The sequence below is a fragment of the Vidua chalybeata genome, chromosome 2 (assembly GCF_026979565.1).
Source record: "Vidua chalybeata isolate OUT-0048 chromosome 2, bVidCha1 merged haplotype, whole genome shotgun sequence".
NCBI lineage: Eukaryota > Metazoa > Chordata > Aves > Passeriformes > Viduidae > Vidua > Vidua chalybeata.
In genome coordinates, this window is record NC_071531.1 from 82,217,447 (window position 1) to 82,239,255 (window position 21,809).

Genomic DNA, 21,809 nt, shown 5'->3' on the forward strand with positions numbered 1-21,809 from the left:
CAGCTACACAACAGGTTTATGATGGTAACTTCCTAAGCTGTAATAACTAGTTATCAATTAAATAATTCACCAAGAATAACATGAAATTTTAATTATGTTAAAAGGAAATGTCTTGCTTTGCTTCACTTATCTTTTTTTTATTTCATGCTTCAACAACTTTGTTTAGTTTTGATTATTCAAATATATAAAATAATTTTTTCTTCAGATCTTCTCTACAGTGAATGCAAATACAGCATAAAGATGCACAGCAAACATTCAACATGCCCAAAATATCCCCGAGAGGCCGGGACATCTTAATATCATTCTGCATATAATGAACAGACATTAAGCTATAGATTTTCACTTTCATTTCAGTTTGTAAAGGTAGCTATGTTATATTAATGGTTTTGTGTAATGTAAGCACACATACAAAGTGTATTGAACCATAATAAACAAAAACATTTAATTAGTTTGTAAACACTAATAACAAGGTGAAAACCATGCTTTCCATTTGCTTTGAAGAGGGAGTAAATTATAACCAAGTAAAACATAGAGACAGCTTTTGCAGAAATGCATGCAATACATACGTAACACTAATATCTAATAATATAAAGTAGCATTTTATATGTTAAATGTACAAATAGAAAAAACTCTACACATTAAGCTCTTGAATAAAAGAGAGAAAAAAATTTAGTGTTCTTAAAGATGTCATTAGTAACAATCAGGGAGTCAAACAAGTAAATGCTCTGGGCAGTTCTTCAAGAGGTTTACATCAGAAGTCAATGCTGCTACTACTGATGTAAATTTAAGGCGCTGTCTAATTTGGGATCTAATGTGCCAGAAAATAATTACCATAAACCAATTCCCTACCTATAATTCAATAAACTACTGCTACCCAATGATAAGCCCTCATTTCCTTCCTGAAGCTTACAGAGCTCTCACTTGGGATTCCCTGGCTACAAATACCTGTGTGCTATGCAGTACATGAGCAAACCTGATAAAACTGGGACATGCATCAGATCTCCTGTGCATGACACACACAGCAAATGTAGTCTGTCCTAGGCAGACTATATAACCTAAAAATAACAAGCTTAGTGTAGTCCAGTCTGATTCTCTGAGCCTGGGGAAGTTTTTTTGCCCAAGACCTACAGGCATCAATTAATCTCAGACAACAGCTGATTTCCTATAATGAAACTTCCAAATGACAAAAGGAAAGAAGTTCAGATACACTCAGATATGTGGTAGTTAAACCTCTGGATCAATCAGTTAATATGTGAGAAACAGTGGAAAACAGTTTGAAAGCATACTTTTGCAACATAAGTTAAAAGGTTTTCCTATTCAACTCTTCTGCCACTGATAACACAGCAGCAAGGTAAAATAATCTGGTTTAAATCAGAGTTGACAAACCCAAAAAAGAAAACAGACTTGAAAATCTTCTGTGTTATATGAGTAACAGACAATCATTTCAGATTAATTGCATGCTGCTTTGGAGTTGTTTTAGTTTGGGATTGTTCAGGGGCTTTTTGAGGGATGGGGTGGGGACAGAAGGAGAGGTTGGTTGGTTGTTTTTTAATTTTAAGCATATACTTTAAGCATAACATTTTCTTAAGTATGTAAACATATAACAAATAAAGTATGTACAGAAATTTTCCCAATAATTTATGATCTACCATTCCCAGAAGCCTTTTAGCTACTTTTTAAAATATATCATGTGGAACAAAAGTGACTAATGTAACTAATAAGTAACTAATGAGAGGAAAGCTAATGTCTTTGCAAATAATTTGGTGGGTGAGAAAGCATGGGTATTAACATCTTTTGAAATGGGTCCTAATGTCTCTACTGGCTTTGGGCAGCAGGTTCATCACAGAGCCCGACAGCTTGGCTCCTGAAACAACCAAGTGGGCCTGTGCAAGCCTGAACTTCTGAACTTTGGGGTAAAATAGTAGGTTTAAGGGGGGAATATGTGGTAGGCAGTTGAGGAAGGCTATACCTAAGCAGTGGGGAAAGGAAGAGGGCAACATGTGGCCGGGAGTTTGGGATAAAAGGAGGCTGCGCCCTCCAAAATCTCGAGAGAGAGAAAACCCCGCAGATGTGTGCCCCAGAGGAGTCTCTCCCTTTATTTAAATGATATTGCAGGACTCCTCTGTCTCCTTTTTGGACATAAACCTCAGGTGTTTGTGGATTTTCCTAACACTAACTATTTGGGACTAAAGGCATTTTTGCAGTTTGGGATAGGGTTAAGCATCCAAGTGATGGGGATGCTGTGTCCACAACTTTCACCTTATTTGACCAGACAAATTAATCCTTTCCATACCAACACAGGAGATTAGCGCTTCAACAAAATCGACAAAATAACAATAGGACTAAAACTGCCTGTATCCCCGGCACAGAACCAGTGATTTTGAAGAGTCAGGTAAAAGCACTTACCACACCGATTCCTTCAAAAGCAAATACTGCTGTCCCAAAAAACAGTGGGTATTTCTTCCAGCCAACCACAGGTGGCAGTTTCTGAGGATCTCCTAGATCCTGAAGAAAACAAAGAAAACCAGTGCATTAGCTCTTCCTACAATTTTGATTGATGCATTATGTTATATGAAAGAAAACTCAGCACATGTTGACAGTGGTGTATCTGTTGCTATTTACAATCCCTGGTATTCCTGCCAAACCAAGTCCTCTATACACATTTATAACCACCTTCCCACACAGAAACTTGCAGATGTATTTATTCTAGGTTCTATCACTGTCACTAGAAATTTTAACATTTAAAGAATCACACTGGTCTGTATAAGGGAGCATCAATTAAAACAGAAGGGAAAGTGCACATCTCAAGTCTTATCTTCTGCAAACTTCTGTATTGCTCTTTCTAACCTGCTTTCATACTGCACAGATATTAGATATTCTTCATAACCATAACAGACATTAAAAGAACATCTCCTTAATACAAGCCAAAGTTCTGCAGAATGATTAATTACTATCTTACCCATTTTTTTCATAGCTTCCCCTGCCTCCTTGCCCAGTCTATATATCTCATTGCCTTTCTCCCCATGCTCCACTTCCCACTCATGAATATACATATTTTTATTACCTTAAATTAAGATGCCTCAAATATGAGGCTGCCTTTCAGAAATTGTCAGTCAGTATATATCTATCAGAAACCAACTGCCACATTCAACAAACATAACTTGCCACACTGAGAAAAATGTATAAACATTTTTATACTCACTCTAACTATATACTGGTAAATAATCACCAGGCTGACAGCCATGGACAGATTGGCAAGCAATGAAAGCAGGGACAGGCTCTTAAGGTCACGAATGAAGACCAGGAGGACCAGGAACGGCAGGAAGCACAGCATGTATATTCGTAAATCAGTATTCCTTTTCTCAGAGGAACTGATAGTGGCACTAATGTTCATGGGAGCCATCTTACTTTCCAAGAATCCTTCATGGACCTTTATTAAAACAAACAAACAAGACCAACATGTTAAACAGTGGTAGCAATGAGCATATGGTCACACTGCTGTTTTCCTACATGAAGTTTATCTCTCTTTTCCTGGTGAGTGACAAGAATTATGAGATTCCTGTATGTATATTCAGTGCAGAGGGGAAGACAAGGCACTTCCAGCAAGTGCTTCATACTTAAGGCAAATGATGAGATCAGGGCTTGAAAGCATCATTATCCCACCACTGACTAAAGAAGAAATTCACATATGCAGTTTAGATCAGAGTCCTTTCAGAAAGGGAGAGCTTGGTAAACTGGAAGCAAGCCAGACACATCTGGGCCTAAATCTTAGGAGTCTGAATTTTCCTAGGGAGAGTAAGTGGGTTAGATGATAAAATGCAACTGCACCTCAGTTCAGTGCCTAACAACCTTATGCCTTCACCATGCACATCATAGCAGCATACATACAAAATAATGTTAGAATATGAACATGCCTGTCTTTCATTTAATTCAAATGAATTTTTTTCACTCTTTGCTTTTTTTATTAATGAACATTAACTCAACTTTAAAAACCATGAGCTCGGAAAGAATTGAGAGTCCTGTATCTAATAAATTAATGCCTATAAATTAACACCTATAAATTAAAGGTAGTACACAATGTGAAAGTGCATTAAGTTTTTTTGTACATAACATTACAATAGCTGCATGTAGTGCAAATCAGAAGATTGAGTTTGGAACTATTCATGACTCTCATTGTTTCTTTTGGGGAAAAGTCAGTGTGGCTGCAACTGCCAAAAATTTGTTTTGTGGAAATTTTACACAGCCATCTGTGCTGTGCACAGCACAATCAAAGCTGGTAGTTATTCTGCTTGCTGCAAAATAAGAACAGTTCCATTTGTTTTAGATCTCATCATGCTGTTTCCCTTAGGTATCTTTTCCTTCTCTACCATTGCATTCACCATCTTACAAATTAGCCTATGACTGTACTTAATCTGCTCATGCTGCATAAAGTCTTTGGCTTGATGGCTACAGAAAGATACCTAGACAGTGAAAAAGAAAATTTCTTATAGCACAGAGACAAACAAAAATGCTAAACCGATATATAACTGAAATAACGTTCTTGATTTCCATTGTTTCAAACAATCCACAAATTTAGGAAGAGAGAATTAACTTACAACTATTCTGTCTGTAACAAAAAGCACTATACATTTTTTTTTCCACCATGAAAAAGGGAAAGCTAAATTATACAATTCTGCAACCACATGTTTTCCAGAAATCTCACTTTATATGAAAACATCACTGGTCATTATTGAAACACTGATGGTTTCTACCTTGCAAGAATCTAAAGCGTCACTTGCAAGACATTTAGCATCTGGTAGTTTTCATTAAGATAATGTTTTTAGAAAGCTACAAAGAAGTTCTAATTACATTTAGAATTGAATTCACACAGCTACAATAACTTGACTTTGCCAAGCAGTAAGTCAAACACTTAACCAAATTACTTCCCTAATGCCACATGAAGTAAAGCTCTCTGTGGAAGTTTCCTGCTTTCCCACCATACTTAAAACAGAAATGCAGAACAAGCACTTCAGGCCTTTCACTTTAACAGGTCTTGTGTGTTTACTTGCTTGCATGCACTTGCAGGTAGCCAGAAGTGCTCTCCACACAAGGACATGTAAAAGAGCTTCTAAGAATCACAAAGTGATTTGAGCACATAAACTCTCTACTACAATAAATATTTAGCCCAGCATGTCTTCAATTTATACAAATATCTGTAGCCTGATGAACTATTAGAAAAAAATTAATAAAACATTTATTCCTTAAAAAAACCCAAACCAAACAAAAACTAGCAGGCAAGAGACAGTTCAGGTTCTAAAATACATTTTTTACAATACCACAGTATAAACCAGCTTCTTCTCAAATAATTTCAAGCATTCAAACACTTCAGTCTTCTCTTAAAGACAGACGCATTCCCTTAGTACACATAAACTCCACTAGAAAGTACCTGCAGTCAGAAATATTTTTTTTCCTATTACCACCACCAAATTCCAGCTAGACATTCAACTGGAGTTTACTGGCTAATACAGCTGGAAATGCAATGTACAATACTCTATAAAGTTATATTCAAATTTTGGCCTACTGTGATCAGCTACCCTGATGATGGGTGTGATCAGATCACATTTTCACATTGTGTTACGTAAGTGTGGTCATACAAAATAGCTTTTATAATTGTTTGCCTTTTACTTTCATAAGAGTACTGAGGAAAGCACAGAGAAAAGAACATACTAAGCTATACACAAACTCTCCACAACCTTCATCAGGTGAATGGATACTGATGCACAAACTCTCCACAACCTTCATCAGGTGAAAGGATACTGATGCACAATCAGCAAAACACAGCTGACTAAAATTCTCAGATGGTGCCCCCCTGGCCCTACCTTCCCACCTCCCATTTGCACCTTTCAGCTATGACTTATATTCCTGCAATAAACCACAACACTATAACCTGCTTTACAATATAGTAAGTGTGGTAACCCTTCTAGCTACACTGTTCCCTGCTCCAGAATTCTCTGGAGAAGGAAATGGAGGCCAAACAGATTCTCAAAAACTTCATGACTTGCAGAAGCATGTAGCAGGTCCTGTTCCTTGAAATACAGTTTAAAGAAAGAAGTCAGGGCATCAAAGACATTCTAGCTGGAAGGGGAAAATAAATTAAAAATATACATATGATGAAATTCTTAACCTGCTCAGTACAGATTACTATTTGGCATTAACCACATTTGCAGTCACAACTGTCTTCAGTCTGGGATAGGAACAGCACCTACTTCTTGTATGTTTTTTTACATCTTTCTCTTGTCCTCCCATTTGACCTCACCAAGTACAGAACTTGACTTTATTTTCTACACAAACCCTTTGCATTCCTGGCTGCTCCTAAGTCCTCCAAAAGACACTTCTTCTCCAAGTTGAACAAGCCCAGTTTCCACAGCCCTCACAGGACAAGTGCTTCAGCCCAAATAATTTCAGCATGCTCCCCTAAACTCACTTCCGTCTGTCAATGACATTCCAGCATTGGGGATATCAAAACTCAACAGATATGGTCTAACAAATGATGACAACCACTTCTCTCCATCTACCAGCAATTCCTCTGTTCATACAACCCAAGATGCTGTTGCTTTCAGGGCACATTGCTGGCTCCTGATCATGACCACTACCCTCTGAATCTGACCATATAAACAGCTTATTTCCCCACCCCCCCCAGCTAGCTGTCCATTTATTCATCCACCCACGCCATAGCAACCTTACCTGGATACAATAATATTGTCAGAGACAGCATGGAAAAACTTGCTAAATTCAACGTGGCACCTAGTACTTTCTCATCATGTACAAATTCAGATTCATGGACACAGTTATACTGATAAAAATGCACAGGAAGACACAGTTTATTCCCTTTTGTGGACATATATACCTTTAAATCAACTTTGTAACAAGAGAGCAACTTTAACATCACCAGTCAGAGCAGTACCACTTATGGGCTTAGGCAAGACCAGAGAAAATATCCCGCAAAGGTGGATTTTGAGATGTGACAAAATAGGGATCCTGTACATTAACTCAGAAGAGGCACACTAGATAAGATCCAGCAAGGGTTAATCTTGTGGGAGAACTAAACAAACAGGCACAAGTTACTGACAGGTAGAAGAAAGCTGAGTCAGAAAGTAAAATGCAAAAGTTATAGAAAGTAAGGATCACTACTCTCTCTTAAAATGGACCAATGGCTGTGGAAGATTTGACAGCGGAATGGCAAAGGAAAAATCTAATGAAGATGAGATTATACTGACTTTTTCAGGTGAGGGTTAACATCATCATGACTTTAAAAGTGCTTTCCTAAATTTTGCTTTGAAAATAGATCAGACAACACTTAAAACTGTACCAAAAGTACCAAAATACAAAACAGCAGGAAGAATTTGGGGTTTTTAAACTTTTTCATGTGCTGTTTAGTTCCGTGCTGATTGTGTTAGGATGGACTATGATGCACTTCCTATCTAACCTAGTCTCCTAAATATTAGAATTAATATTACCTCAGATTCCTATTCTGGACAATAATCACTTTCAATCCTCTGCTGCTCTCTGCTAGCGCATTACTGCATATGGCAGTCATGCTGAGCCAAGAACAGCCAACACTCTATGTAACTGTCTTTGTCCTGAACAAAGCAACATGATCTGGTGTCAACCATTTCCCCAAACCACATGAGGAAGTATCATTATGGTTTTAGAAAGGAAGCACATAGCCACTGAAGTCTCTAAGCATAGTGATGTCCCCAGACACAAGATTTCATCAGGAGTTACTTCAGTTACTCAAGCATTAATTTACCATGCTGTTGTGATGTTTGAAAAAGTTTTTTTCTCTCATTTACACAGCCCAAGCATAGTATTCACCAGCTTCAGCTGAATCCAGGAAGATCAAACACTTGTGCAAATCTAGACATCAAGTTCCTTCTCCACTCAGAAAATTAATGCACAATTAGAGGCTGCAAAAAATTCAGCTGAACCAATGAAACACTTCCTTCTTAAAGGAACTATCTCAGAAGCAAGAAATAATTCCATTTCATTAGTCTCTTCAACTGAGACCATTGTTTCCTTGCCTGTATCCCAAACCACACTCTTTCTGTCATGAAATTTTATGGACTTTTCAACATCTAGTAAGCTCAAAACAGCAGTCCTTGAACTCACTGGTTCCTCCTAATTTCTTCCTTACTTAGCTCAGAGCAACAGCCAGAGCAACAGCCAAGGCCAGATCTGGGGCAAAATCAGTATGTGATCAGAGAGATAAAGACTAGATTATAACCCTGTAATTTTGCATGAACAGGCCAAATAAATGTTTCACAGCTCATTTAGTTCTGGCGCTTCCCTGCTACTTAATACTGTACTTTGCAGCATTTTTAATACATCCAGTTTTATGACTAAGCATAATTCCCAAAGTTTTGTGAGGTTTTCCCACAAAAAAATGGGAAAAAAAAATCAGAATTCTACTACATATTATGCTACTAATGGGTCATCTTCAGGGTGCTAAAGATCTAAAAAAATGCTCACAAAAAGCTGAATTTCTCAGCTTTATCAGCAAACAATGAAAGAGGACACTTTTGCAGAGAACTCAGCAAATATTCATGAGAAAGCTGATAAATTTTCCCTCACTAAAAAAAGGTGGTCAGGCATTGGAAGAAGTTGTCCAGGAAAATCTTGGAATCACCATCCTTTTAAGTGTTTAAGAAATGTGTGGATGGGGCAATTGGGAACAGGTTTATTGATGAACATGGTAGTACTGGTTGATCTTGATAAAAATCTTTGCAAAACCAACCTCCACAATTCATGACTCTATGAAATGCCAAGACTCTTGACACACGGTCTTCTGCTGTCCAAGCAGGAAATGCAAACAGCTATGGCATGAAAGGGGACCATGTTTTTTGAGCACAGGTTCTTCTTCCTATCCCTGTGTGCTCCTTCCCTAGCCTTGCTTCAGTCAGCCCTCAAGATTTTTTTTTTCTGTCCCATCTTTACTGTTCTTCTCCAGTCTGAAACACTTTCCCCCTTAAGCCTCTTATTACATCCTGACAGAGTTAATCAGAACTTTTGTCACCAGTCTAGGTTTCTTTGGTGCTCCTGGAAAATATTTTTCCTTAGGAAAAGCTTGATTTGCGATTCAATATAACTGAAAATAGGATCTTGCAGCACAGTGTCTGGGAAATGCTAATGTAACGCAGAAAAATCTCAGTAAAGTTTCCACCAGTTGCAATGAGTGTAATTTGCACACACCAACATGCAAATATGATCAGCAACGTACAGATTATAATGCAGATGTATTGGTCAAGGTGTGCTATCAGTAATATTTTTACTGTTTTTCCTTTATCTCAGCTCTACCCTTCCTGCCCCCTCCATTCCCTCTGTCCACCTTCCTCATCCTTTCACTAGCCCAATCATGAGAGAATTAGGCTGCACTAATTTTTGTTCTTTGGTGCCCTCTACGGGACTGATTTCTGCAATAGAAAGTTGCCAGGAAGAAACAAACCAGAGTTCTCCCTCACAGAAGAGCAAGCACAGGGCAGTCCAAATCAAGTACATTTGGAAGTGGAACTTCTGAATTACTAGTGACTTTAATCCACCCATCCATAGGGTCCATGTTAGAGGTCTCTGCAGCTACTGCTTTTGCAGCAGTTGCCTTCCTGTAAGAGTTTTCAATGTTTCCTCAAGAAAGCAAAAAGTTTCCTGAAAAACATTTTAGTTTTGGCTTTTTTTTTTTTTCCCAAATCTACAAAAGCCAAGGTCAGCAAGTGCTCAGTCTCATCTTTTGCCTAAGGCCACAGCATATACATAACCAGCTGATCAAGTAAGTATTTGATAAGAAAGGCTTTAATTTAAACTTACATTGCACAACATGCATTAAAGATCTCATTTCAGAAGGCCAGCAAAATGACATCAGATCGTATTTCTAGCTTTAGAGACAGATTCTAATGGTAGGAGTGTAGTTTTAAAGTATGGGATTTTTTTTTCCTCACAACATACAAATTACAGAGTACCCAGCTTCCAAATACACAAATTTGCCTCAGTGACAAATCTTCATCCATACAACTTGGAACACCTCTCAAACACTATATACTCATCCACAACAGGATGAAAAAAATAAACTATCTTCTATGTGCTAACTGCCCAAGGGAACACTCTTCTTCCTAATTAAATTAAGGTAAGCTATGCCAAGACACCTGTTGCCTACCTTATGGGTAGAGTAAGAATCCATACGGACAATTAATGCTCAGAAACCTACCACAGCTTACTCCTCACTTCACTACTCACGGGAGCATACACACAACCAGAGAGTCACAGAAACGTTTGGGTTGGAAAAGACCCCCAAGATCACCGAGTCCAACCTTTGACCAATCATCACCTTGTCAACTAGACCACGGCACTGTGCGCCTCGTCCAGTTGTTTTCTGAACACCTCCAGGACTTCACCACCTCCCCATGTAGTCTCTTCCAATGCTTAACAAACCCTTCCATGAAGAAATTCTTCCTGATGTGCAACCTGAACCTTCCCTGGAAAAACTTCAGACTGTGTCCTTTCATCCTGTCACTGGTTGCCTGAGAGAAAACAACAACCCCCACCTGGTTACACCCTCCTCTCAGGGTTGCAGGTGATGAGGTCATTACTGAGCCTCCTTTTCTCAAAGTTTAACACCCTCAGCTCCCTCAGTCATTCCTCATATGACTTACTCTCTAGACTCTTCCTAGCTTCATTGCCCTTCCCTGAACTCACTTCTTTCTTGAAGTGAGGGACCCAGACCTGGTCACAGAACTCGAGGTGTGACCTCAGCAGTGCTTGTATGGATACAGGCCCAGATTCAGACTCATTAAGCTTTATGACAACTGACTAACCATAGTCTCCTGAGCAGAAAACACTGCAGAGCACATTGGTAGTGTCCTGGAATTGTAAAAAGAAGAGAGAGCACCACAAGCTCAACATGCCTGTGTTTGAGCATCCATCCTGCGCTGGCTGACCCTCCATGGACCACGTGCTCTGACACACAAACTGCTGACTGCAACTGCCAAGTGTGCCCCAAGGAAGGACCAATACCCACCAGGACCCCATCAACAGAATCCCCCCTATGAGAAAGAGCTTAGAAGGACTGGAGAGCAAGAGACAAAGAAGGTAAATGAAAGCAGGAGCAGTGTCACAAAAATGCCAGGCATGGTTTTGTTTGCTTTTGTCAGAGATGGATGCAGTAAGGAAGAAAAAGGGGTAGTTGGGTTTTCTTGAAAGGTTTGGGGTTGCTTGCAATGTGTAAAGGCATTTGAGGCTGTGGGGATCCATTTGCAATGTTTAGTTGACTTCAGCAACTTCAGGCATAAAACTTGAATGAAAGAGATGTGACCAAATGTAAAGCATTCACAGAAGAGCAAAAACAATTTTAAGATTGTCTCATGTCTCCCCTCTATTAGCTAGAAGGGAGACAGGATAAAAATATTCAAAAATATAAAAGGTGTCTACAAATAGAAAAGAATAAATTACTTATAGCTAGAACATGAAATAAAGAACTCACAGTATCAGTAAGAAATCTGAAGCTTCTACAAAGAAGCAGCTGTCTAACAGATAAAGAAAGCACTGGAACTGACTACTGAGGAAGCTGTAGAAATGTCAGTGTCAGGCATTTTTTGGAACAAAAATCAGGATTCATTTAGATACAGTGGATTCTGTGAATAGAAGGGACTAAACAAGAACCAAAAAAAAAAAAAACCTCCAGTTACATGAAAAGGATAAAATATGCCCAGGAGTTTGGAGAGAAAAAAAGGAAGTCAGCAGAAAGCCTAGCAAAACAACAAAAAAAAAATCTAGGACAACTGGCTCCTATACCATTTTATGCCTTATTTTCCATAATTTCCACAATTAATTTTTAAACTCAACAAACAAGTCAGAAGGAAATATACACTTTCACAAGATCTAAATTTAGTTCACCTTGCCCACTGCCCCTTTTAACCAAAAGCTTTATAGGAAATAAAAGTGAGAGAAAATTAATCTAAACCCAAAACTGCTTCCATATGGCAGCATTACTCACTTGTTTCACATTTTCTGCCAAGAACACAACATAAACGCCACAAAATCCCAGCTGTGTTATCACTAGGAAGAAGTCCACAACATACCTGAGGAAGAAAAACCAAACATACATTATACTTAAGATCCAAACAATTATCCCATTGCTACTTAATATGCAATTACTGCTCCTTTTTAGAGTAGTCAAAATGCTAGACTCAAATACCACAGTCAATCTCACAAGCAGTGCAGTGCGGGTTCCTCCTGTGTCAAAATAGGGTGGTGATCATTGAAAGAACACTGTGGGTTCAGACTGCTTTTGAAAAAAGGGATACACCATAGTGGCCTGAAGACAAGACTGTAATGTAACTCTGCTAGAGTCAAGCACAGAGCAGAGATCTGCCCCAGAGACCCCAGAGAATCAATTTGCAGCTGCACTGAGTCTCTGGAGACTCAATTGCCCATTTGAGGCTTGTAACTCTTTGGTGCAATAGAAAATTATATATCAGAATATTAAAAAATGTATCAGAATTATATATCATTACATATCAGAACAAACCAATTTTACCTCTAATTGAGCTCTACTCCATCCCTATGAAGTTATCACAACACATCTTAAAACACTAGCTCACTAGCAAGATGCTGCATCCTTGCAACAGGAATATAAAAAATTCTTCCATAAGTGAGGTAAAAACCATTTTAAATTAACACTGAGTAACATGTCTGTTTCAGATTCACAATTTCACTACTGTGCAGTCATACCACAAACTCTACAAACTGCAACAGATGGCAAAGAAAATATAATTTGTTTTTTTTGTAAAAGAGGGATAAAATATTTAACAGACGCAACAAGCCATTTATATCTTCATGTCATTATTGCAAAAACAGTAAATATTTCTCCATTATTTGTATGCTATATTTAAACAGGAACCAAAGAATTGTTTTGCTTCCTCTCAGAATACATACATTAAAAAAATTAACATTTGCAGTGTCAACCTGCAATGCAGAGAAATGTTGGGAAAAGAGAATGAAAACTTAAACTACTTCACTGCATTAGACAACACAGAATGCATTTCTGGTTATAACATATCTCTTCCTATATTACTAAACAGAATTCATTTTCTTCAGAGCTCTTGTAGAACTGAAAATTGATACACCTAATAAAGTGAGACATCCTCCCATTTCACCACTACCAGCTGGCAGGAGGAAATAACAAATAACACTGCATAAGAGCATTTTCAAGGAAGGTAAAATCTTAGTAAAATAGACATCTCCTAATCATTCCAAGTGTAGCCATTAACTTTTAAAAATTAATTTACTCAATTAAATTCTAGTTCAAACTTACCGGCCCCAAGAAGCTCGTTTCTGAAGAGCAGTCAGGGGCCCCACTTCCATTGCACAGCTGACTGTATCACTATATCCCAGGGAGGACTTCTTCATCCTGAAATCAAAAAGTGAAGAAAAAACAGAGTTACCAGAAACTATGATGACCCAGAACCCTACTTGGAAAATACTGCTGGTCGTCCATGATTATAACAGGTTGTCACCTGTGGCAACACTCTGCTGCTGAATTTCAGAAGTATGGTTTGGGTTTCTTTACTCCAGGAAGGGCTATTTAGCACTCTGCAAGCATGTGAAACACAGGGTTGCTTCCCTCCAGTTCAACTGAGCTTCTTACAAAACATGGGGTTTTTTGATAAACTACTCCAAAATCATATTCTTATTATATGAGCTTAAGAAATTAATCTCAAATCTAAAAGTCACATAGAACTTAAAGAGAATTCAACTCTTGTACAAGCAGTTAATCACTTAATCAATAAGATCATTGATTCAATGATTTTATTTCAGTCATCAACTTTAAAGACCATTCAAAACTACACAGGAAAAATTCAGGAATGACAGGGTCCGTTCACAGTACAATATCATATTAATCTGGTAAAATAGATTTTCCAGCTACAGGGTCATGAACAGTCTTGTGATTCTACTCAGTTCAAAAGTTCATTCACTCTGCAACATGAGACCCTCCCACTGCTTCTCTTTAACACTTGACAGTACAATAAAAATGTTTAATGAAAGTCACTATTAATCAAAATACTCTGTCAGTCAAATCTGAGTAACTCCTTGCCCGCATTACAGCACATCTCATATGGAGGAATATTTAATATTTATCTACTCAATAGCATCATTTTAACACATTCCTTCAGCACTACAAATTCAAAGAATCAAGTCGCCACAATTCAGTGACAGTGCTCACATATAATCACGAAAGACATTAACAGCATTTCTTAGTTTATCTTTTACTCCTATGAAGTACTTATAAACTGGGTATTCATAGATTATTTACATTTTTCAAAGCTATGAAGACTCAGAAGCTCTATGAATATAAAGAAGGACTTAAAATAAGCAATTAAAATTGCCATCAGAAAGACCTGATTATTTGCCAGCAGGGAAGAAAGTACTGGGAAAAACAAGTTAAACCAACCTCATTTTGTGTATGAGCAGAAAACAAATATGTTTTTTCAATGCGTTGCACAAAGCATAGCTATCATTACTCGGTGCACACTAAGAATTTGAGAAGATGATTCTAAACTGACAGAAGAAACTGCTACAGCACCAGAGTATTTTGTAGACCAAAAATCACAAAAAGAAAAGAGGAATTTAAAAAAAATTGCTTAAAACTCAGCAACTGAATGAGTAGTTCCACATTTACCTCTGACATAGAGAGTGGCTGCAACGTACCAAGATGTGCATACAGTGAACAGATATAAATCCTATGAACACAAGGCTGATTGGTCCAACCTGGTAAGGGAAAAAAAAAGGTATGACACGGGAGACACAGAAATTTTCATGGAAGTATGCTAGGGAAGAATCTTTACATGAAAAAAATTCACATTGTAGCAAATAAAGTAATAATTAAAAAATTTTCCCCCTCAATGGGTGCTGCTGCTGATGTTTCATGTCATCCCTTATTTTCAGTTCACTAATAAAAAGAAGGCTATTCAGGGGTTATTAAGCCATAAGTACCAAATGAGTACTTCACTCCTCTGTTTCACTTGCCAAAAAAGTTTGTCAAGAAAGAAGACTGCATAGACTGCACAGTTCAGTAGTTTTAACCACCTGAATGGCAATGACAGTAAAAGTTACAAGTTACAGACAACCATCAAATTAAACAATTTGTTTCAGAATAGAAGCTTGACCACAAGTTTTCACAGAAGGAACTTGCCTTATACACATGTAACTTTCACTCTCAGACTGAATAACCTGTACTATGGAATTACAGGATTATTTGGTCATAAGGTGAAAATTTCATTTGATTAAATTTACCCTGCCCTAGGAAATGTATTGTTTGTTACCAGGCATAAAAAACCTGGGCTATACCCTATTTCTGCAGAAACACTAGACTGATTTAACAAGCTGATGCTTCATATTAAGACATATAACCTGTTCCTAGAAAAGTCTGTACAAAGATAAAACAACCCCATAGAAACAATTCCCAGGAGACATCACAGGAGTCTGAGTAAACCAAAATATTTTTTTTTTCTGACAAACTTTTTGTTTGGACCAGAAAAATACTTTGGCTATGCAAAAATGCAACTCATGCAATGATGTCTTGAGGGTGAAGTAGTAACTTCCTTTAAAACAGTAAAATCTTAATCTTCAGTACTGATTTCCCCAAATTAAAGACAAGAAACTGCACAATTCTATCAATATGGCAGTGAGAAATAAGAAGCATTGAGATTTTAGTTTTTCAGGACATGTATCTGTAAATCTTTCTAGATGATTTTTCTAGTCTAGGAAAAAAGAATTCTTACCACAATGCCAGCGTTTTTTATTGCAAGTGGAAGACCAAGAAGCCCAGTTCCGATGTTTCCCTTGAGGAGGTGAGTCAGTGTTTGTACAAACCTGAGGATAAAATGTTACATTAGAAGTACACATGGATGGGGTAGAGGGCAAAAACAAAACCTCACCCTTTCTCTATAATGAAATGATAAATTGCAAGTTTCAACTTAAAATTTACAGTGGTCCAGCTATTTTCTAGGAAGTGCAACACATTCAAATAATGTTTTTATTCATATTTACATGTGAGCACCCTCAAATAGAACACACAAACGTGATCTTCAGTTCTTTACTCCAGCTTGTGAGATGTTAATTTCTCAGCAATTTCATAGTTCTTTTGCCTCAGAGTCAAAATTACTAAGTTTTATCAATGTTATTTTAAAACCTATAACATTCAAAACAATCATCAGCTGCAAATCACAATTCTGTCAGCCAAAGCTTTATCCAAAGGAAAAAAAACCAAAACATTTACAAGCTTTTCTAACTAAACCTTCAAAACAGATGTATCTCCAGAGTCTCTCAAAATCTTTTTTAAACCGTGCTTGGACTTTGAGTAGTCTAATCACTTTACAAATAGGAACCTTGGAATATTTTACGGCCAGTACATTGTTAGCTTCAAAAGAAGTGAGAACCTACTCAAAATGGGCTGCTTTTTGGGAGAATTATGCAAAGTCCTTATGTATAACCACAAAATTGTTCTGCAGGTGCAAGAAATCTGAACAAGCTGATACTTAAGATTAACACATACGTAATGCCTTCTTCATGATCAAGCTGGTAGTGCGTCTTAACTGGCAGGAAAGTATTTTCGTGCTCTTCATCTGAGATACCATCTGAGTCTTCTTCATCAATTAAAGGCTTCATTACTTCCATGCCTGTACAACAGAGTTAACACTACATTAGCATTAGCATTAGAAACAAGCTTATAGTTCAGAAGTAAGACATGATTCAAACTTCCCATATGACAAGGTTTTAATATGTTCCTAACTACAAAGATGATTTAAGCAGATATATAGAGCACAAGTTTGCACAGGATATTCTCTCTCTTTAAAGTGGCACACCACCTCATTATTGTTGTTGTTGCTGTTATTATTATTATTATTATTATTATGGCCAAACACTACAGTTTTTCATTAAGAAAAGCAAATTGCTATCATGAAGATGTCACTGGTTTAAATCACTTTGCAAGCTAATGCAACATAAAGCAAAACAGAAAAGTCATCCATCATTACAAAAGGGTGAGATTCGTCTTAAACACTGGTAGCTACTTCAGAATTACACACTAAGTCTGCACTCAGAGAGGCAAGACAGGTACTACAGAAAGTATCTCTATTCATTGAAGAATGAACCAAAATACAGGAATCAGGTCACATGCTTTGAAAGCTGCAATTTCCTGAACCTTTTAAACTGACATAAAATTCCAGCTAAGTAACAGCACCAAGTAAGAGCAAGCAGTCAGTAGTGAACAAAATTGCCTTTTAGGCAAAACTAACATCTTATGCCAGTTTAATGTTGAGGAAATTATAACCATTTTAAATTACTACAGTTAAGCAAAGCAAATCCTGCCAAGAGCAAAAAGATTATTTACCGTACACTTGCCTACCACAGTATCCATTCATAAAATATGTTGAATAAGTCTCAAGTTCCAAAAAAAAAAAAAAAGAGAAATCCCTGTAATGTTAACATTTTGTATTAAAAAAAAAAAAAAAAAAAAAAAAAAAAACCAAACGGACAACACTACATTTACATTACAAAGCAGCCATTTCATGTCAGGGTTTTAGCAGTAATGGGGCTACAGGAGTGGCTTCAGTGAGAACTGCAGGAAGCATCCCCCATGTTAACAGAGCCAATGCCAGCTGCTTCCAGGATAGATCTGTTGCAGGACAAGTCCAAGCCCACCAGCGATGGTGACAGCACCTCTGCAATAACATACTTAAGAAGGGAAAAAAAACCTGCCAAGCAGCTACAGCTGGAGAGTGGACTGAGAATATGTGAGAGAACAGCCCTGCAGACCCCAAGGTCAGTGCTGAAGGAGTGGAGGAGGTGCTCCAGGCACCAGAACTGAGATCCCCCTGCAGCCCATGGTGCAGCCCATGGTGAGGCAGCTGCGCCTCTGCAGCCCATGGAGGTCCATGGTGGAGCAGAGATCCACCTGCAGCCCATGGAGGTCCATGGTGGAGCAGAGATCCACCTGCAGCCCATGGAGGTCCATGGTGGAGCAGAGATCCATCTGCAGCTCCTGGAGGACCCCACACGGGAGCAGGTAGATGTCCAAAGAAGGCTGTGACCTCAAGGGAAGGCCACACTGGAGCAGACTTCCTGGCAGAGGACCTGTGGCCCCATGGAGAGAAGAGTCTAAGTTTGGCGCAGGTTTGCTGGCATGTTTGTGACCCCTTGGGGACCCACATTGGAGCATTTTCCAGAAGACTTTCTCCCATGGGAGAGAAACATGGAAACATGTTCCACAATAGAACATGGAAAGAGTGTGAGGAGCTCTCCCACTGAGGAGAAAGAAGCAGAAGAAACAACGTGGTGAACTGACCACAGTCCCCATGCCCCAGCTCCCTGCACCACTGGAGGGGAGGAAGTATAGAAATTGTGAGTGAAGTTGAACCTGGGAGGAATGGAGAGATGGGCAGAAGGTTTTTTTAAGATTTACTCTTATTCCTCATGACCCTGCTCTTATTTGACTGATAAGAAATTCAAGTAATTTACCCAAGTCGAGTCTGCTCTGCCCATGACTGTAATTGGCAGGAGATCTCTCCCTGTCCTTTTCTCAAACCACATACAAGCATTTTTTATACTTTCTCCAGCTAAGGAGGGGAGTGATAGAGTACCTTCTGTGGACCTAGAATCCAGCCAGGGTCAACCCACCACAGCCATTAAAGAAATCATTAAGGTTTTTATGAAGCCTTGGAGATGTCTAACCCACCAGCAGAGCACTGAAGCCGATGCTAAACAACTTCTAAAGAAAAACTGTAGAACAGCTGTAAAAATCCCACAAAGCAGAAGGCAGCTTATCCAAGTCATTAACATTACATCATATATATCAAACTCTCCTGAAAACACCAAAAGGTTGTCAAAATTTCATGTCTGAAAAGTTGAAAGCCAGTAATGAAAGCACTTGACAGAAGCAAAGATGCCCAGTCAAGAGCAAAAATCAGAGGTGAGAGACTCAACCAGCAAGTCCACTGTAAAGCAAATTTATACTCAGTGATATTCTAATTATACAAGTCAGGGTGGACTTCGCCACATTTCTCTACATGGCACATAGTCTATAAATGGATCAAAAGAAGGATCACCAGAGTTCCTTCCCTCTGCTCCCATAGCATTGTGCTGATTAGCTCTTGAGGATGCCATGACCATCCTCCCCCTCAGCTCTGAGTTCCTGCTGGGCTCATTTGATGCTCACAAAGACCTGCATACTCTAGTTCTGGAGTAAAAGTTTGCCTCCTCAGCGATCAGAAAGAGTAGGTAGTTTCACCCAGCGAGCAATTGGTTAGGCTGATTTTCATTCTTTAAAGTATTGGTTCTAAACTAACAATCTGAAGGAACAAGCCAAATTACAAGCATGCAAGTCTGTGATCACATGAAATTCGACAACATATAAAAGAAATAATACTTTAATTAATTTTCCAGTTTTGTTCCATCACATTGTAGGATGCTCTTCATAATGGTAAACAATAATGACAACATGCAGCAAGTCAGGCTCTAATTTAGCAGTAGCAGAGGACCAGCATGACCCATAGGACCAACAGCTTTGGTGAGTATCACCAACTGCTCAGTCAAGGGAGAAAAGTACAATTTTCTTCTTTCATTGCAACCTGAGACTGGAATGTTTGGTATATACATACATTTACACTGTATACCATGCAGCCAGATGACACACAGAAGACTCTGAACTTTATTTACACATCCTATTTTACTTTCTCTCCCAACTTCCTGACCCATCTTCTGATCACAAAGGTAGCCCTTTAAGAATAGATTTAGATATACTCAAGCATTCCCCTCATCTTTCAAGTAATAAAAATTTTCATAACACAAGTTATTTTTCTTCTGAAAAGTCATGTCCCCATGCTTAAAGTCATCTAGTCATCTCAGGGTTATTGTTACTGTCCGACTCACCCGCTTTCTCAGAAATGGCTTAAATTAGACCCAAGAATATCCATTTCCAATATGCACACGAAGCCTGGGAGTTCGCTGTTCCTATTCTAATGTAATAATGCATTTGAGAATAAATTCCATTAGAAGTTTTAAAACAGGCTACAGCAACATCAACTCACATTGTCATAGCTACACAGGTTATGACTTACTACAGGTTCCTCTGAAATACTGCATTATGTAAAACATTCCAAGAATGCCGTCTGGTCTCATTCCTAGCCATAAAAATGCTCTTGAATTGCTTCTTCTCCTCATCATTCCTCCTTCATCCCATGACTGCTGTACAGTTTTGGCCTAAATATGTGAACCCATTAACAGCAATGGTACTGAGACATTCATGGGAGGTTTGGATCGTGCAACTTTCTAAGCATGGGTTTTCATTTGATAATAAATCTCTACTGTTGGAATACTGTGGCTGTGTCCCATAGGCCATACCCACAGTGACATCCAGGTTTGTGTAACATCCACATTTAATGGGTCCAAACTTGTAGTCTAAAGCACATGAGATAAAAAAGCTTGAGCTTTCCATACTTGGATATAGTTTGAAATTAATTATTCTGGAACATCCACAGTCACTGCCAGAAAACTGGCACTGAAGACCCTCACATTTACTTTGATTCCTTCCTACAAAGGCCCAGTATGTGCAATTTAAATACAATCTTGAACTGCAGCACAAGAACAGCATATACATGTCATACCTGAATCAGAGATTAAGTTGTCTGGCGGCTCTCACAAAGCACATGGTGCAGAGCACACCTTAGCCAACATTAGATCCGTGCTCCACCAAACTATCATGGCTGCATTCAAACACACTATGAATAATCCAACCCAGTGCTCAGCCATGGAACCCACTGAAAATTTTGCATTATCATTATTCAGTACAACTAAGAATAAGGAAACTGATTTCTGCACACCCTTTTGTTTTCACTTAGACAAAACACCAGCCAATTTTCAGCCCTGTCCTTCCATCACCCAATATTAATTTCTTTTCTCCTTGTTCCACCACAAAAATATTTTCAGATCAAATGCTGTCTTCTGATTGTCTTTAACAGTTAATTAAACTGACATTGTTTCTGCTTTCTTCTGTGAACACCCATGCAAGCAGGGTGCCAAAAAGCTCTGCAAGTATTGCTACTGTCAACCAAGGCAACACGAAGTGCATTTCAATGTCTCCCAGCATTATCACTGCAATGTTAAAACTAATTCCTTAAACCACTGGAGAGATAAATCTCTGATTCATTACAGCTACACATTACACTATAATCATGCATAAATGTCAACCCTGTATCCTCAAAGACCCAAATTTCAATCACTAATCAGCTCCCAGGAACACTGAGAGATTAAATCCATAGTGTTAAAATTGTTACAACTACTATTCCTGATTTTGTGTCCTCATGTGTACTTTTCTATCCCCTAGAATTTGCCAGCATCTTGCCAACACTTATGGACATACTGCCAAAGAAACCTTTGACTGTCACTAAATTTATTTAATTCTCAAGCTTCTCGAGCACACTGAAGAAACCCTCTAGTTCAAAAGTTCGGCAAAGAAATTAATTTTCACCAAGAACTTTAGTTAATTTTTCTATATTGCTCAATAAATTAATACTTCCAAATTTAACTGAACTACTTAGCACCACAGGGGATAAAACTGATCTCCATCATTTTCATTTTATGGAAGAAACAGTGACAAAAGAATGAAGCAGTTTGCCAGGCGGGCATAGCAACCTAAAGGAGGTATTAAAAATAAAAGCCAAGTATGATCTTGGAGAAGGTAACACCCCAGACAAACTCATCTCGAAAACCCCTTTTCCAAATCCAAT

General features: G+C 38.3%; 1 protein-coding gene across 3 annotated transcripts in view; it reads right to left on the reverse strand.

Annotated features, from left to right (window-relative positions):
- SLC36A4 (solute carrier family 36 member 4) overlaps nucleotides 1-21,809 on the reverse strand; it is a 131,769-nt gene that overhangs the window by 63,803 nt on the left and 46,157 nt on the right. For all 3 annotated transcript variants that reach the window (XM_053935889.1, XM_053935890.1, XM_053935891.1), the window contains exons 2-8: nucleotides 16,580-16,703; nucleotides 15,807-15,897; nucleotides 14,705-14,793; nucleotides 13,340-13,435; nucleotides 12,020-12,104; nucleotides 3,203-3,430; nucleotides 2,407-2,505 (exon numbers count right to left, since the gene is read on the reverse strand). In XM_053935889.1, the coding sequence (XP_053791864.1) occupies nucleotides 2,407-2,505; nucleotides 3,203-3,430; nucleotides 12,020-12,104; nucleotides 13,340-13,435; nucleotides 14,705-14,793; nucleotides 15,807-15,897; nucleotides 16,580-16,703 (812 nt within the window). The remainder of the gene's footprint in view (nucleotides 1-2,406; nucleotides 2,506-3,202; nucleotides 3,431-12,019; nucleotides 12,105-13,339; nucleotides 13,436-14,704; nucleotides 14,794-15,806; nucleotides 15,898-16,579; nucleotides 16,704-21,809) is intronic.